The following is a 16,307-nucleotide window of genomic DNA, read 5'->3' on the forward strand; positions in this document are numbered from 1 at the left end:
ATACAGTGTGTAAAGGGCAACATTCTTATTTAAAAGGCCACCTTTTAAACTTGTACCATAAAAATATATAATATGCATTTTAAACTTGTCAGTAGAGCCAACAAAATAAGCCAGGTTGCTTTGTTTTGATTCAAATGCAATAAAGATGCGGGACTAGAGTATGGAGTAATGTATGCCATATTGTATACTAAAGAAAATGTAGGGATTATTCCACTTCCATTACAGTGGTAAGAATTTATGAAGAAATGTATTTGTTCTTGTGAAACTGAATTTCTACAAATCAAATAAAAGAGACCCTTCATAAATCACAGAAGGTCTTCCTGTAACTGCATTAGTCTCAAACATGTAAGTTGAAATCTGAAGTATTTATCCATCAAGTGCCCAGTTAACATTACAAATGCCCAAACTGTGAACTGACCTCTGCTAATCTCAAGCATTCCTTCGTTAAGTGAATAAGACTTAACTTTTCATGGCGGGCTAATTCCCTTCAATTCTCAAAAAAACCCACTCTCAACCTGTTCAGAAACACCACTCCCTTCTCCCCTTACTCTCTAAAACCCTTGAGGGGACAGGACCCTCTACTGTCCAAATTCTCTTCGATCTCTCAGTAGTATTTGACACGGTCCATCCCCACCACTATCCTCTCCTCCCTTGCCAACCTTGTGATCTCTGGCAGTGCTCTTGCCCGGTTCTCCTCGGACCTCCCACCTCCCAGGTGACATGGCGTGCGTTTTCATCCAAACCTCAACCTCTGCTCAAAGGTGTGCCCCAAGGCCTGTAACGGGACCTCTACCGTTCTCTCTCTACACCCAGTCTCTGGGCCCCTCATGTTGTAAGGCTATCTTAATTTAATAAAAAGTAACAATGGCAGGCAAGCGAGAGATCTGCACAAACTACACCAGATTCAACGACTGGACTGCTTCCTTCCCCCTCCGTACCTGCATGCCCATAGGCATATTCATCAGCGGGGGCCTGGTGTCATTCATTCTTCCCCGCTCGGCCCCTCCATCGTTCCTGAAGTCCCCCATGGTGAAGGGAGGGAAGCCTCCCCGGCCACGCCCTCTGCCACGGCCTCGGCCACGCCCTCCGAAGCGGCCCTGCTTGCGCTGGCGTTCCTTCTCCTCGAATTCCAGGAGCGCGGCTTTCGCTTCTTCGGAGAGCTCTAAAGGCAGTGGGACAGAACGAGAGAGATTAGGGTACATTCCGACATTAAAAAGGACATGTTTTTAAGATTTAAGAATGCAATCTACGCTTTTTTTCCATATAATTTTGTAAATGTTATTGTAAATCGATCCTCTTGAATACTGGTAACCCTTTTAAATGGCCCTGCTCAATGAATAAATGAGAACACTATTTGCTACTCCTTGGTTAGCCTGTAGATGGAGTATAAGCTATTTTGTGATTTTTATTTCACGTTTTTCTTCCACAGCTTAACCTAGAGACAGATCTGTGCCAGAAGAGAATATCAGGTCACAACGCATATCGGCCATCAATATTCAAATTGAAAGCTTCGTTTTTCAGTGACAATCAAATCACAGCGAAATAAGAGAAAGAATATGTTGGGGAAATAAAGCCCCTTTTTATATTCCAAACATGTCCATCAAGCGCTGCTCCACACGCACTGTTAATACTGTGAATCAGCAATTATTTTTCCGGCACTAAATGTCGAGATTAATTTTACTATCCTCAGTAACAGAATGGTTTCAGACGACATCTTTAATCAGTAAGTAAGAAGTGCTTTCTTCCAATAGAAATAAGCTGTCACATAAGGTCACCAAAATGTGACAAAATGGAAATTGCATTTGTAACTTTAGCTGAAATGTCAATTGGCTTGTTAAATGTTTTTCTTCAGCTATTTCAGGATTTCACACTTGGGAGATGTTTTACTTGAGTCGCTATTTCGTCTTTTTTTTTTTAAGCTGGATAATTCCTTCTATTCAGAAAGGACTGAAGAGGTCCTTAGACATAAAACGACTTGTTGCTGATATTCATTAAAAAAATAAAAATAAGAGCAACAATAAAAAGCTGCAAAATAAGCTTAAATCTCAAAAGATCACATTTAAAAATCACATTTTGCACACAATAATAAGGAAAAACATTTTTAACCTTTACTTATTTTATTTGTAAATGCAGAAGCTAAGACTCAATCGAGCAATTCATCAGACATTCTTCACTGGAAGAGTATCATGCAGTAGGACTTCAGATTTCTCTACACAAGTATGGTGTGCTTGCTCTTTTGGGTTTTCTACGTCATCTCAGTCTAAATGTACTCCAGGGTTAAGGGCATTATACTATCTCGTGCTGGTCATTAAAACAACAGTAACTGCGTTGCTGAACGAGACGCACCCAAGGTTTCCGGGATGTTCCTCCTCTTGCTGGCGGCGTCAGACAGGCGAATGACTGTGTTGTCCGTGCGCTCGCTCTTGAAACGCAGACGCCCCGACTCCTCGTCGTCGTCCTCCTCCTCGTCTGACTCCTCTTTGAGGTCTTCCTCCTGCTCGGTTTCATTCTCCCCCTGAAAGACCCCAGAGATCGGTCACCTCAGAGGTCACACACCTCGAGAGACCACGGACACAGCGCCGCGATGAGTCATTCATCTACTGGTGAACTAAGCGCAATATGCGGCGGATAACAGGTTTACTGCATATTAATAATGATGATGATGTCGTCAACTGAACTGACACTTGGGTTCATATGTAAACTGGGTACGATCAATGCTTCCTAAAGACTGTGGAGGTAAACGAGCAGAAGTGGCTGAATTTGAAAAACTGGAAGACGTGGTGCTCTATAGCGGTGTTCCCATAAAAAAAAAAAAAAAAAAAAACTGATAGATTGAGGCCCTCAACCGTTTGAGATTTGAACTGGTGGATAGTAAACACCGGTAAACACACAACACTCACAGGCTAAAGAGATGTACGATTCACACACATTCCTACTGTTACATATTCAGCTTCTGTGGGGTTTTTGTCAAGTATTCTGAAGTGTTCCCATCATTAATCACAAAGCAGCTCTCTCAGATAACTGGCCATGTCTGGGAGTAGAACGGAGGAACAAAATCTCAGTTGTAGCCATTAAATACCCACTGTCTAGATTCATGTGTTTTAGGGGGTCTCCATGAAGGAATAACAGCACGCCTCCACTTGACCAACTATATGAGAGAACAAGGTGGACCTCCCTGCATAGGGATCATTGGCAAAACTGGATCAAACCAAGTCTAGCAGTCCAGCAGGGACCACCTCACCTCAGCACATGAATATAATAAATACAAATGTGTCTGGGCCTAATCAAGACCATTTGCAAGATGCAGTTGGGACAACCCAGGAGACACTTCCGCTCTGCGGGAAAGGAACCGGTCATGCCCGAGGCAGAGGGGTGCTTTCTAAGGGTTAACAGTATTGAAGTGAACGGTAAGGGCTCTGGGCGTCACGTAACAGCACTGGGCCAGCTGACCGATAGGCACGATTCCCTCCGCAAAGCCCAGGAGCCATTGCGGTCCATCTAGTCACTGTAAGGGCTGAATTCTATTACAGGTGATCAACAGAAGAACAGGGAGCAAGTCTCCTCCCCATCAGGCTGTTCTTGTTACCCATGAAGAGAGATCTCTAAACCTGCGGTGTCCACACCACCCTTCCTCCACTACCACAAATCCACTGAAGGGGAGAGGAGTGAGGAAAGGGAAGTCTCATCTTAACAGTGGGCGGCAACAGAATAACCAAATAAGACGCTGCGATAAACACCCGCACATAACTTCATTGGGAGTTATTGCATGCGACATGTCCCATATTTCTATAGTAACAAAATGCACCATTGCAGAAGAGCACATGATCTCTCCAGACAGGCGTCATCTTAAACAGGTATAATGTCTTTATTGCGTTAGGCGTGTGCACTGCTTTCTGATGCTGCAGCAAGGAACAGACTGAGGTTTATGCCACGGTGTTAAAAAAAAAAAAAGATAACCAAAATAGGATCACTAAGCCATGTACAGCTAAATCAATTGTCCTGTTTTGCAAATCACCATCTTCTTTTCTGTAACACAACACTGCCCTACCAGCCTATAGAAGAGCACTGCTGCCGCCCGACTGGGCCCCGACAGAGAAGACACTGCCCTCGATTACAAACTAGGTCAGCAAACCTGACTTCATGACTAGAAAGAAACACACAAACACACACACCCTTATTGACCAGCTACAGCCAACTGGCAACCAACACAGAAAAGACAAATCCACTGCGATATGGATGTACAGGTCTTCTTAACACGTCGACACCAACAAACCTCTCTCTCAAAGCCACACTCTGAAAAGCAGGAGGTCAAATGCATTTATTTTCTTCAATAACTAAATAAAAAATATACATGCATACATAAATAAAATCCATCTCTTTGGTTGGCAACGTACGTCATTCCATCAACTTCCAACACAAATCAAGTATGAGGAAAGGTATTTAACGCTCGTACGCAATCATATGCATGAGCAGCAATAATTTACAGTCTACTACCCTTCTCCTGCAAATTAGATAAATAACATTCTAATGACAATCAAAAAATGAATTATCATCATAAATTTACTGCTTATATTAGCAGCCGCGATTGTGCTACTCTGCCTAATAAACACGGGGGGAAGCACGTGATTCTCACAGCTCGGGCGGGTTACACTGCATTGTGGTTTGCTCTGCTACTTGTTTTTCTTGGAAACTGACACGACGCTGTTGTGTGCCGACCATTCCTCAGATCATGGGTTTGGTCACTGACAAAGCAATTAAAAATGTCTCTCGCAAGACCATTTGTCATTAACTATTTGCCACTCGACCTCCACCAATCTCCCATTTAACACTTCCAGATGCTAGACAAATGCATCTTCGGAATCGTGTCATTAGACTTCTGATGACCCAACACTGGGACTGCGTGGGAAAATAAAAGTTTGTATAGAAGAATAACAATTCTGATAAGGTTCTTCCAATGAAGTCTACTCTCAACAGCATCCTGACATCCTTTCACTATGCACTGACACGGTGAGTGTAACTGTAACTAACTGCTCAGAGCTCCCCTACCCGTCTCACCTCTTCTGCTTCCATGAGATGAGTGGAGGCCTCTTCGTCCTGCCCTTCGTTCTGGGACTCGACGTGAACCTCCAGCACGGTCTGCTGTCCGCTGTAGTCCTGGGAGTAATCGTCTTCCTAGAGACACCAGCACAGGGCTGTGAGAGGACGTCCTACCAGCAAAACCATTCTACTGTGCTTTATTAGAGAATATCGTGAGGAACCCCTTTATTCTTAAAAGGCATTGGCAGTCAGATGAAGAGAGATCAATAAAGTACTGTGCGCAGGAGTAAGTAAAAATTAAACTACTATACTAATAATTGGGATTAATGGGGACAGGGAAAGGACCACCAGAAATGTCAATCTCGTCAAATAATTATAGAATTAAAACAAAACTACATATATAAGCGGCTGTTTTCATACAGTATGCAAATATTTAATTTAAGTGTTAAAAAGTGCAATCATGGAAGTGAAACCAGTTGTTTTTTCCCCCCCTCTCTCAAATGAATAGCTTCACATGTAGTCAGAAGTCAAGGGGCTAGGAGAAGCCCCGAATTAACATAACAGTACCAGCCAGCTTCATTACTATTCTTCACAGCATTTGAAATTCAATGAGATGTAAATATTTAACATGATATACAAAAAAAAACAAGATAAACACACTAGTTCAGTGATGTTGAAAATCTCAGCTACCAGCGCCGGTACACGAAAGCCTGGGTTTTTAGGCATGACTCACTGCCTGGGACACGGCACACCGTGAAATAAATCGGCCCTCGCTGCGAAGTCAAGGGATAAAGGCAGTGTTTCCCCATCATGGCTCTCTGCATGGAAACCATTAACTCTTCCAAGCCAGGCCTGGCACTCCACACTCAACATAACTGGGGGGCAATCAAACTCTTCTAGTAAAATTATATTTACTACCAAAAATAAAAAATCTGCTTAAACTGCAAGGTCAATTAGTAGGACAAATGCAGGTGCCGTGCATAAGTAGTAATTAACTATAATACTACATTAAACATAAACACCCATTACCCTAGTCTCAGAGCTGGACTTAGTTTATATATATATATATATATAAAAGGCTTAATCCCTTAAACTGTTCCAGATATCACCTCTAAATACCAGCAAACTGAAACGTTAAGGCTGAGCAGTCGGGTGCCCTTGTAAACAGAGATATTACACGTGGCGGATACTTCTCAAAATTACTTTTAAGTAGTGTCAAGCGGCGCTGGTGAAAAGGTCAAACGCCTTATCTTTGAATAAGCAAAAGAGAGCAATACATCTCTGTCAAAAGGGGCATTATTGCACTGTATATAATGAGAAACGGATGGGCCGGGTATCTCTCTGCCACATCTAGGAGTTAATCTCTGCATTCAAGTTTGTTATGAGGTTATATATAAATATATATATAAATATATATATATCTGTAAAAATAGGAGAACATCAATCATTTCAACCATATTTAAACCGTATAGGTGTCTTTAAAGAGGTCAATAATCTTTTCACCTAAGCAGGACTTTATCAGATCTTGTCGAAAGTCTAGATAAAAGCCTTCACATTAACTAGCTCTGACAATTGGCAGCATCTCTCCACCACACAAAGCAGCTTTTTTTCCCTCTCCCCCCCCTCCCCTCCACAAGGATACAACCCTCAAGGTCACAATCGCACACTGGCTCCAAGCTGACAGAATAGTATTACCTACCGCCAAACAAGCTGTCAACACAAACTTTGTCAGAGCGCAGATAAATAAACTGGCAGAGAGTGATAATGGATCTAATTTCCCCCCCTCCCCAGGGACAGAAGCAGATTTGAAATGGGCTGCCTAAACCGGGAAGGGAGGGGGGCAGGGAGGAGCGGCGTTATCTTTTGGGATACAATGGAGAGGACCTTACTTGAAATTCATCATCTAGAGGGTCATTGATTTCGATGTCTAGCACTTCATCGGGGTAGATCTCGTTCTCGGCCTGCTCTCCGCCGTATTCGATTTGGTCCTCCGCCAGCTCCGCGTCGTTGCCTTCGTAATGGTACCCCTGCTGCAGGTACCCCCCAGCCCCATCTCCAGCCACGTACGCCTCGGCCTGCAGGATCTCCCGGCCGTCAGTGTAGTCCGCGTCTTCCAAGGACTGCTCGTTAAGGTCGAACGAGGTAACGAGGCCGGCTGTGGCATTCAGGCTTATCGTGACACCCTGGGAGCTAAAGAACAACGAGGGGAAAAGTATTAGTCTGCTATACTTTACTGTACTGATTATTTAAAAATAAAAAATGACCTTGGTAGTAACTCAATTTGTATAACTAATTCAAGTTCATATTTGAAGTAGGAAACATTTCCTCACAGAGTATACTTTTAACAATCAAATCTTAAGGAATTTAAGGTATTTCCCATCACAAGCACTGTAAACCTTTTTTAATGAGTCCCCTGAACTGACACACGGAACTGATGAAAACTGCAATAAGAATCTAACACACACTGTATTACACCAGGAATACAAGTGCACACAAAGACAAACTTCTATATCAAACAAAAAAGAAAATCCAAAATATTTAGAGGGAACTTCTAAAAACAGACAATGTGCATGAAATGTGAATAAATAAAAATCTCTTCACATGTATTTTCTTTGCTTTACCCTGGCCTTCAAAAGCTAAAGAACACACTAGAAAAGTCTCCGTGTTACATTTTCTCAAAGCCATTAGTCTAAATACATGCAACAAAAATATTTGATTTCTTGGTTTATAACTGTAAGAGGTCTTCTCTCGCACCTTCACTGAACAAATACTCTCTCTTCGAGATGCTTTTCTGAGGGGTAAACGATGAGGTCAGCGTGTAAATGATTTATTTAGCATCTGTCAGGTTACATGATACTCCTCCTGTTCCCCCCGCTCCTTGCAGAGCCAACTGGTCAATCATTCACAGGCAACCGAGGCCTGGATTATTTAGGAGGCTTCTCCTCTCCTCTCTTGGCTTGATTAACCCGACCAATCTTAACTGCACATGTCCATATCACGAGCTCATAGCGGGCTCATCTCAAGACACTTTGGTTTTTGCTGAATGGGGAATAAACCTCAGATAAGGGGGTCTGCAGCCTGGAGCCCTAGGGTGGCCGTCTTTGTATCTGGAGAGATACAATCTCGCAGGGTTTCTAGGTGTGTCCAAAGCATCAATCACTGGATACTTTGAATACTTGGAAATGCAGACTAATTCAGCCCCACAACTGGCTCAATTATACAGAGAGCATTTTGTAATAGGAACATAAATGTAACCGTTTACAACAATTCAATCAAATGCTCTATATTGTGCAGTGGTTTTGAACCGAGAAACGTAGAAAGCCCAGCGATTAACACAGAACTAGCCCACCCCACTCTAAACCCCTCCAAAATAAATACATTACCTAATATTTTGGTCTTCTTCGTCGCTTTGTAAGAGGTCATCATTGAGCTCTTCATCAGACATATCAGAGGGATTCTGAAACAGACACAGGAACACATAAAGCACCAAAAACAGGAAAAAATTAAGTCACAAACCTACAGAGAATAATGAGTAATTCAGAATGAGAGAGAGCAACGCGAGGAAGTCTGTTATGCTGCTTTATGCAAAAACTTTACACCGGTTGAGACGAAGCTACGCTGACCAAATTGAATGACGTATCTCTGAAATTTGATTGCCAAATGGTTGAAGACCGGTAAAAAGGTATTAGCACAATCTCAGAGGTTCACAGAGAGGAGTTGTTTTTCTTCCATCTTAAGACCATTTATTTACCTCGATGTTAGGGCTGTGGCAAGGCCGTACTGCCAAGATGTCCTTCAAAACCGATCTCTGCCTCTCCACTGCCTTGCTATGGCTATTTAACACCCAGATCTGGCGAATACTGAAGGTGTTGCCCATGAATGGATGTCCGGAGTTACTGGATTTCTCTCCTCACTCCCTGGCGAGTGCACCTGCCCTCAGCACTACCCGCCCCAGTGTCTCCACCAGCCGCCATAATAAAGGCTGCATCTCATGCATCGGCCCACAAGAACATCTGTTACTACCAAAACAAAGATAACGCACCGAGGTCAAAAGTATTGTGTAACTCCTGGTCAGAGAACGGCAATGTGCGAAACGCAACGGGAGGCTTCTTTCCGGGACGTATTGTGTGCGTTTTAATGTGTTTTATATACAGGTGCTCTCAGCTCATAACAGATCCTGTTGGAATATATCCCCACTAAATAACACAGGTTTCAATGGGGAATTACACTGGTTAAAACACTCATTTAGAGCATATTTCCCTTTAAAAACATTTTCATATTCCAGGCATTGTTTTTATTGGTAAAACATATAACTGGGACAGCCAAATTATTTGTAAACTAACATCTCATTTTTAGTCTATTAGAGGGGGCAGTACAATGTTTATAAATTCCTTGTGCATACATAATTTCTTTAAACGTTGGATTAAACTTATTGGCACTGAAGTATTGTTAAACACTATACATTAGCTCACACTGTGCAACAGGACAACGCACCAGCTTACCACAGAAGCCTGGGCCGAGTGTGACAGAGGGGGAACGGCTAAAGGCACTTCAAACAATCATCCTCTACACAGTTAACGTGGTAAAAGAAAGGCTTAATACAAATTTTGGCACATGCATCACGGTGCCTTTCGTCTCACTCTACACAGCTCGGCGCTTGCTGGCAAACTGATCGACAAACCCCCATTTTGAATCATTAGCATCACTCACTAGAACACATAACAGGACTTAAATGATGTCTGGTCTGTATGTTTCTGAGCATGTAACAGAATATATGTTTCTAGCCACTGTGCTTTCTCTCCGTGTGTGTCAGGCTGCATCTCTGACAGAGGGAGGCAGAAAGCGTGCTTAACCCATTCCTACCTTTTTGGCCGTAAGCCAGTCCTCATCAAGCAAGTCATATTCCAGATCACTGCAGGGAAGAAGAGAAGAGAGAAAAGTATTTACATCATGGACTGAAGGAAAGTCAGTTAGTCTTCAATTAGCCTATTGTGCAACTGTAACAGCTTAAGCCTTTACACAATAACAAAGCAGGCTGACTTGCATGCATGTTCCAGAACAAGAACTCAAAATACTTGATATCAGTTTACAATAAGTAAGGAAGTAAATAAAATGCTGTGCTGTGGATGTTGATCGACATTCCAGATGACAGATCAGTCTAATCTGGAAATACTTATGACTCCTATGCGAGTTGCAGTGACTCACAAGAACCTATTTTGTGCACTTCAAAATATATACATCTTTCTGCTAACTAACAGTGCAAGGATTGATGGCAATATTGTGTTCAGTGACCTTGTAGAAAAGCACGAAGAAACGCACAAAGCAGAGTTAATACAAAGTGGCAAAACTCTAGTGTTGAACACTACGACCTTGGAAGATATCTGAAGAGACACCCAGAGAAAGAAAATAAACATTTGCACTTGAAAAACTTTACATGTAGGTTCATGCAGGCTGTTACATAAAACAAGCTCTACCCAAGAGTTACTCTGAAGAGGCATCTTCATGTCTACTAAAAGGCAATTCAGATTTAAGGTAGTTTAATACATGGGTCTTTGGAATGTAAACTCTCTGAACATTATTCAGGGTTAGGGTCAGGCTTGGGATAGCATCATCAACTCTACCATGACCCCTGATCACACACCAAACAACATCTCGCTCCAAGAGTAAACTCTTACCCATCATGCAAAGGGAAAATGTTAAAAAGCTGGTGTGGGTTTCCAATATTGCCATATATGGACATCACATTAACTGACAGCATGAACTACATTACATAAATATGACACCGAACTACAACCCTGTATGCTTCTGGACCCTGTAAAGAAGTAAGGTTGGGCTAAGCTTAGATTTACACTGCACTGGAGAATGCACCTGTGTCACGGTTAGGATGAATGTGGGGGAAGTTACATGGGTTACATTTGTAACGCAACAAGCCCCACATTCCCAGCACCTGTTACTACCGGAGGGACAGGAGCTGTCCAACCTGGACTGGCTCAAACTGCCATTTAACAGGAGTCTTAGATACATCACTGCTGATGTGCAATTAAAACTGAATTTGCAATTACAATTTTAATTACAGAGCTCCGACAATTTCAGTCTTATTGTAAAGGCCGGTGAAAACTCGTTCTCTCACCTATAGAATTGAATTCATAAAAACAATCAATTACAGTTCACATACACCTTAATTTGATGGGGCTAATTTTCATCATCACTTCCTATCATGATGAACCCACGGCAGCGTGTCACGGCCGCTGTTGCTGAATGACAATTGAGCGCCTCAAATTGGAAGAAGCTTCGGCAAATCAAATCTGATTGCTTCCGGCAAACAACAAAGGGGAGAGACATACCTTGAGCAGGCAGTGGAGATCCACATTAATCACAAATTAACTGTCATGCATTTGAATTGCTAATTGCGAGTTCTATCGGAGAGGGACACACCTCACCAGGCTCAACTGTGAAGGTTTGTTCTATGGCTAAACGAGACGCCGTTTCGTGAGGTAGGCTACATATAGTTTCACTGCCAATCAAAACTGAACAGACAACTAAAAGTTTTCAGTTGCACTAATAAAACGTTAAATAACATGCAGCTTCAATTGAAGAAGCTTCCAGATAAGAAAAAAAAGTAATGAAAGGTATTAGGCCCCTTTTCACCTAGAAGGAAATGGTGTATGAAAGCAGATCCTTCAGCATCAATATTTAATCAGCCACATAACAGGGTGAACAAGGTACAAAATAATTATTTCTGAGTCAACAGAAACTGCAAAAGAGGACCAAAAAAAGAAAAAACTGCGGAGCAATTAACTAGAACTAGCACGAGTAATCCATATACTACAGTTTTTAAACTACATGTCTGAAACGGTGGCAAAGGTTAATCTGGACTGCCTGGAGCAAAGAACGAGTGTGCCACCGGTAATGAAGCCAGCAGCTCCCTGATGGGGAGGGTTTCCACACAGCACTGGGAGGATACCTGTCCAGGTCGTCGTCGTCTCCGGTGCGTCTCCTGCGTGACCTCTCGGCGCCCGGCTTGTCGTACTGATCAAACTCGTCATCTGGAAGACAGGGAGAAGGAAAAAAATTAATAAAATGGTGCCCACTGTGATATTGGGGTAGGGTTATATGGCACAACGATACAGTTGCAGACAGCGCTACAGGAGGTAGCGCACAGCTCAAGCACATGGCAATGGCACAAGTCCTAGAGAGCCCTCCCCAGGTCCAGAAGGAGCTATAGCTCAGATCATTAAAGCCCTGAAATCACTCCATTGGAGAAACACACAAAGTAACAGAATGGCAGCTTAGCACAGATCCTGCACTGAGCAGCTTTGATTTTGGTTTGTTTGTGGGTTTGTGTTCAAGCTGCCAAATAAAACTGAAAGTGTAGCACTTTTACTTCTTTAAAACATTCATATGGATTTAAATTCCACCAGGATATGACTATGATTTTTCTTCAGCAGTCTGCAACATCACTAGGTTTGCAAGAGAAACATTGATAGATCAGAAAAACTAATACAAATGTTTGTCTCTGTGTCTAGAACCTGGATTACAGAATTCCATCTACAATAAATCCAACAATCAAAGGATTCTCCATTTTTGCTAATTGTCCTTTGACACAGCTTCCCCAGGTCTACACAACAGAATTAACGTGCGTGTGTGTGTGTGTGTGTGTGTGTGTGTGTAGCCAGAGCTGGTTAAAATGCATTTGCAAATGCACAGCTGGGTGTCTTTGGAAAAATGGTATTCACCCCTGTTCATGAAGTTATCAAGGCTTTCTAATCACAGCTCATAACATGCGTGCCTGTTGATAAGTGCATGGTATTGTGTACTGCTGTGAGCCAAACTTAATATATGTATCTTCACATGTGTATGCATCTAATCTCATTTGATTTAAGACATCTAACAGAATTGTCAGTATTAAAGTATTGCTTATTTATTATATTAAGCAGATACATAAAAACTGCAAATGTTGACCAAGTACTTCAACTTGTAAAAGACTAGGGGTGGTTTTAATTAAACAGAACTATCAGAATAGCTTGTTTCTCCTTCTATTTAAATACTACCAGAAGGTATTACAAATAAAGTACCAACATCAAATGTGTTATTTACAATGAAATGGCCATCTTATTAGTGAAGCAACTGAAAAATGCACTGGCCATCTCAAACTGACGTGAATCTGTGATGTGACAGCAATTACACGATTGGCAATCAATGCACAGTTTCAGGCTGTTATCTTTTCTTGATTATTTCATGCATCTAATTCTACATCTTGGGGCTAGTGAAGGTGAACTATAAGCCAGAACAGATGCATTGAGAAGATCGAAGCAGTGTGTTTGTGTGTCCAATGAATTACATCATACCGGGATGCAAGACTTACAAACACGAATTAATACAACTAATCTCTTCCCATTAAACCTACAACCAACAGTGTTTACAGTCATTTCTAGACGCCACCATTTCAACGCACGACCCACCAATACATAACCTTAACACATACATGTCGTTCACACTCACACGGGGGAAACATTAGTTCTGGGAAGGGGAGCTGTGCTCTCAAAAGTAACAATAGTGACAACAACTCATCATTGACGCACACTGTGCAAAACACATCACTCACACAAATGACAACAGCAGCTCGGTTGTATTAGACACACAGAAACACTACGGCCTGCAAACAGTGCAATTTAACATTGTATCCCTGAAAGCGCGCAGTCCAGCTGAGTGCCCTAATGAAAGGCACGGCGGAGGCGCCTGGCCGGACGGTAGGCCGCAAGCCTCGGGAAAAGCACTCGGACTCGCTCGGTTACCTTTGTTTACTGGCGCTGTGGCGGCGGACAGACGGGTCTTACCTCGGGCGCTGGCAGCCATGGATGCGGGAGAGTCTCTTAGACGTGGCAAGACATCAACCAGAGCTCCACACCGCTAGCGCGCTACCACTGCAGACCAGCCGCCAGTCTTTGTGTATGTTTTTCTCCAGCGGTTCCCGAAGATCACCTCAACATGGCCGACAGGCAGCAGACGATGCCGCGGTGCAGCCTGGGACAGGGGCCGGGAGGGGGGTTGTACGGAGTTTGCGCAATAGCGAGGGGCAGCAGTTCGATTCATTTTACAGATCCGATGCGTTTGATTGGGTTCAGCCTAGAATCGATTCAAAATATGCGATCAATTGATTCAGTGAAATGGAAACACAAGCCCGATTCACATGATTATTATTTTTGAAGGATTGATTGAACAGGCAAGAGCAACAACAAACTGGACAGATAAGGTTGCAAAAAAAAAAAAAAATGAGGCCTACACAAAAAGCAATGAGGATTGGACAGAGTTGATCAGCAAATTCTGAATAATAAAGCTCCTGTAGCCTACATGTTGCCTTATAACGTGTGTGTTATTTGTGTGTTTAGGTTATCTTTCATTTTGGAGTTTGTGAAAGTAGATTAATTTGATTATTTTCTCAGCTGGGTGTTACACTTCTTCAAGCCATTGCAAAGATTTTTAAAAAGAGAACTGGCTCATTTATGCAGTTATTATTATCGCCCTGGATAAGGGCATCTGCCAAGAAATAAAGTAGTAATATTTACCAATCATAACCTACAGCAGAAATAGCCCCACAGTGTAATTCATTTTACATTATAACACCCTTAATATGCAAATAGGAGCACAATAAAGAAAAAAAAAACAGCCAAAGTGTTGTACAGGACAGCCAAAAGGGGTCAAAAGGGACAATAAATACATATGGAATAAAATGTGTTACATATGGCAAAACAAAATGCCGTACAGGAGCAATAAAATGTCATAGGAGACAGTCAAAGTGCATCCATATTATTGCATAGTTAGCCCTAGCTGTTGCAAGTTTCAGTGAAAAGCCTGATTTACATAATTCTGCACATTTATTACGTGTAAATTTTACTGCCTAGTCTGTTGCCCAGGAAACCTACTGACATACTATCAATATACTGTCCTGTAATACACTGTATTGCAGTGTATTGTACTGTACTGTGCTCTAATACAACATATTGCACTAAAATATGTTGTTTTGCATTCTACCATAATACAGGCTACTATAGACTATATTATAGCCTAATTAAAGCCTGCCAATCAAATGGGACTGGAGGCATGCCCAATATAATCCAGGAATCTAAAACCTTATACACTCACCTAAAGGATTATTAGGAACACCATACTAATACTGTGTTTGACCCCCTTTCGCCTTCAGAACTGCCTTAATTCTACGTGGCATTGATTCAACAAGGTGCTGAAAGCATTCTTTAGAAATGTTGGCCCATATTGATAGGATAGCATCTTGCAGTTGATGGAGATTTGTGGGATGCACATCCAGGGCACGAAGCTCCCGTTCCACCACATCCCAAAGATGCACTATTGGGTTGAGATCTGGTGACTGTGGGGGCCAGTTTAGTACAGTGAACTCATTGTCATGTTCAAGAAACCAATTTGAAATGATTCGACCTTTGTGACATGGTGCATTATCCTGCTGGAAGTAGCCATCAGAGGATGGGTACATGGTGGTCATAAAGGGATGGACATGGTCAGAAACAATGCTCAGGTAGGCCGTGGCATTTAAACGATGCCCAATTGGCACTAAGGGGCCTAAAGTGTGCCAAGAAAACATCCCCCACACCATTACACCACCACCACCAGCCTGCACAGTGGTAACAAGGCATGATGGATCCATGTTCTCATTCTGTTTACGCCAAATTCTGACTCTACCATCTGAATGTCTCAACAGAAATTGAGACTCATCAGACCAGGCAACATTTTTCCAGTCTTCAACTGTCCAATTTTGGTGAGCTTGTGCAAATTGTAGCCTCTTTTTCCTATTTGTAGTGGAGATGAATGGTACCCGGTGGGGTCTTCTGCTGTTGTAGCCCATCCGCCTCAAGGTTGTACGTGTTGTGGCTTCACAAATGCTTTGCTGCATACCTCGGTTGTAACGAGTGGTTATTTCAGTCAAAGTTGCTCTTCTATCAGCTTGAATCAGTCGGCCCATTCTCCTCTGACCTCTAGCATCAACAAGGCATTTTCGCCCACAGGACTGCCGCATACTGGATGTTTTTCCCTTTTCACACCATTCTTTGTAAACCCTAGAAATGGTTGTGCGTGAAAATCCCAGTAACTGAGCAGATTGTGAAATACTCAGACCAGCCCGTCTGGCACCAACAACCATGCCACGCTCAAAATTGCTTAAATCACCTTTCTTTCCCATTCAGACATTCAGTTTGGAGTTCAGGAGATTGTCTTGACCAGGACCACACCCCTAAATGCAT

The 16,307-nt window shown here is 42.4% G+C and overlaps 1 protein-coding gene across 2 annotated transcripts in view; it reads right to left on the bottom strand.

The window, feature by feature from the left end:
• rbm33a (RNA binding motif protein 33a) overlaps positions 1 to 14,045 on the bottom strand; it is a 42,908-nt gene extending 28,863 nt beyond the window's left edge. For both annotated transcript variants that reach the window (XM_066688139.1, XM_066688131.1), the window contains exons 1-8: positions 13,875 to 14,045; positions 12,002 to 12,083; positions 9,901 to 9,949; positions 8,421 to 8,494; positions 6,927 to 7,227; positions 5,056 to 5,172; positions 2,347 to 2,515; positions 939 to 1,162 (exon numbers count right to left, since the gene is read on the bottom strand). In XM_066688139.1, the coding sequence (XP_066544236.1) occupies positions 939 to 1,162; positions 2,347 to 2,515; positions 5,056 to 5,172; positions 6,927 to 7,227; positions 8,421 to 8,494; positions 9,901 to 9,949; positions 12,002 to 12,083; positions 13,875 to 13,893 (1,035 nt within the window). In that variant the 5' untranslated portion in view covers positions 13,894 to 14,045. The remainder of the gene's footprint in view (positions 1 to 938; positions 1,163 to 2,346; positions 2,516 to 5,055; positions 5,173 to 6,926; positions 7,228 to 8,420; positions 8,495 to 9,900; positions 9,950 to 12,001; positions 12,084 to 13,874) is intronic.
• Positions 14,046 to 16,307: the final 2,262 nt, after the last annotated feature.

This window comes from Amia ocellicauda, chromosome 2, assembly GCF_036373705.1.
Source record: "Amia ocellicauda isolate fAmiCal2 chromosome 2, fAmiCal2.hap1, whole genome shotgun sequence".
Classification (NCBI taxonomy): domain Eukaryota; kingdom Metazoa; phylum Chordata; class Actinopteri; order Amiiformes; family Amiidae; genus Amia; species Amia ocellicauda.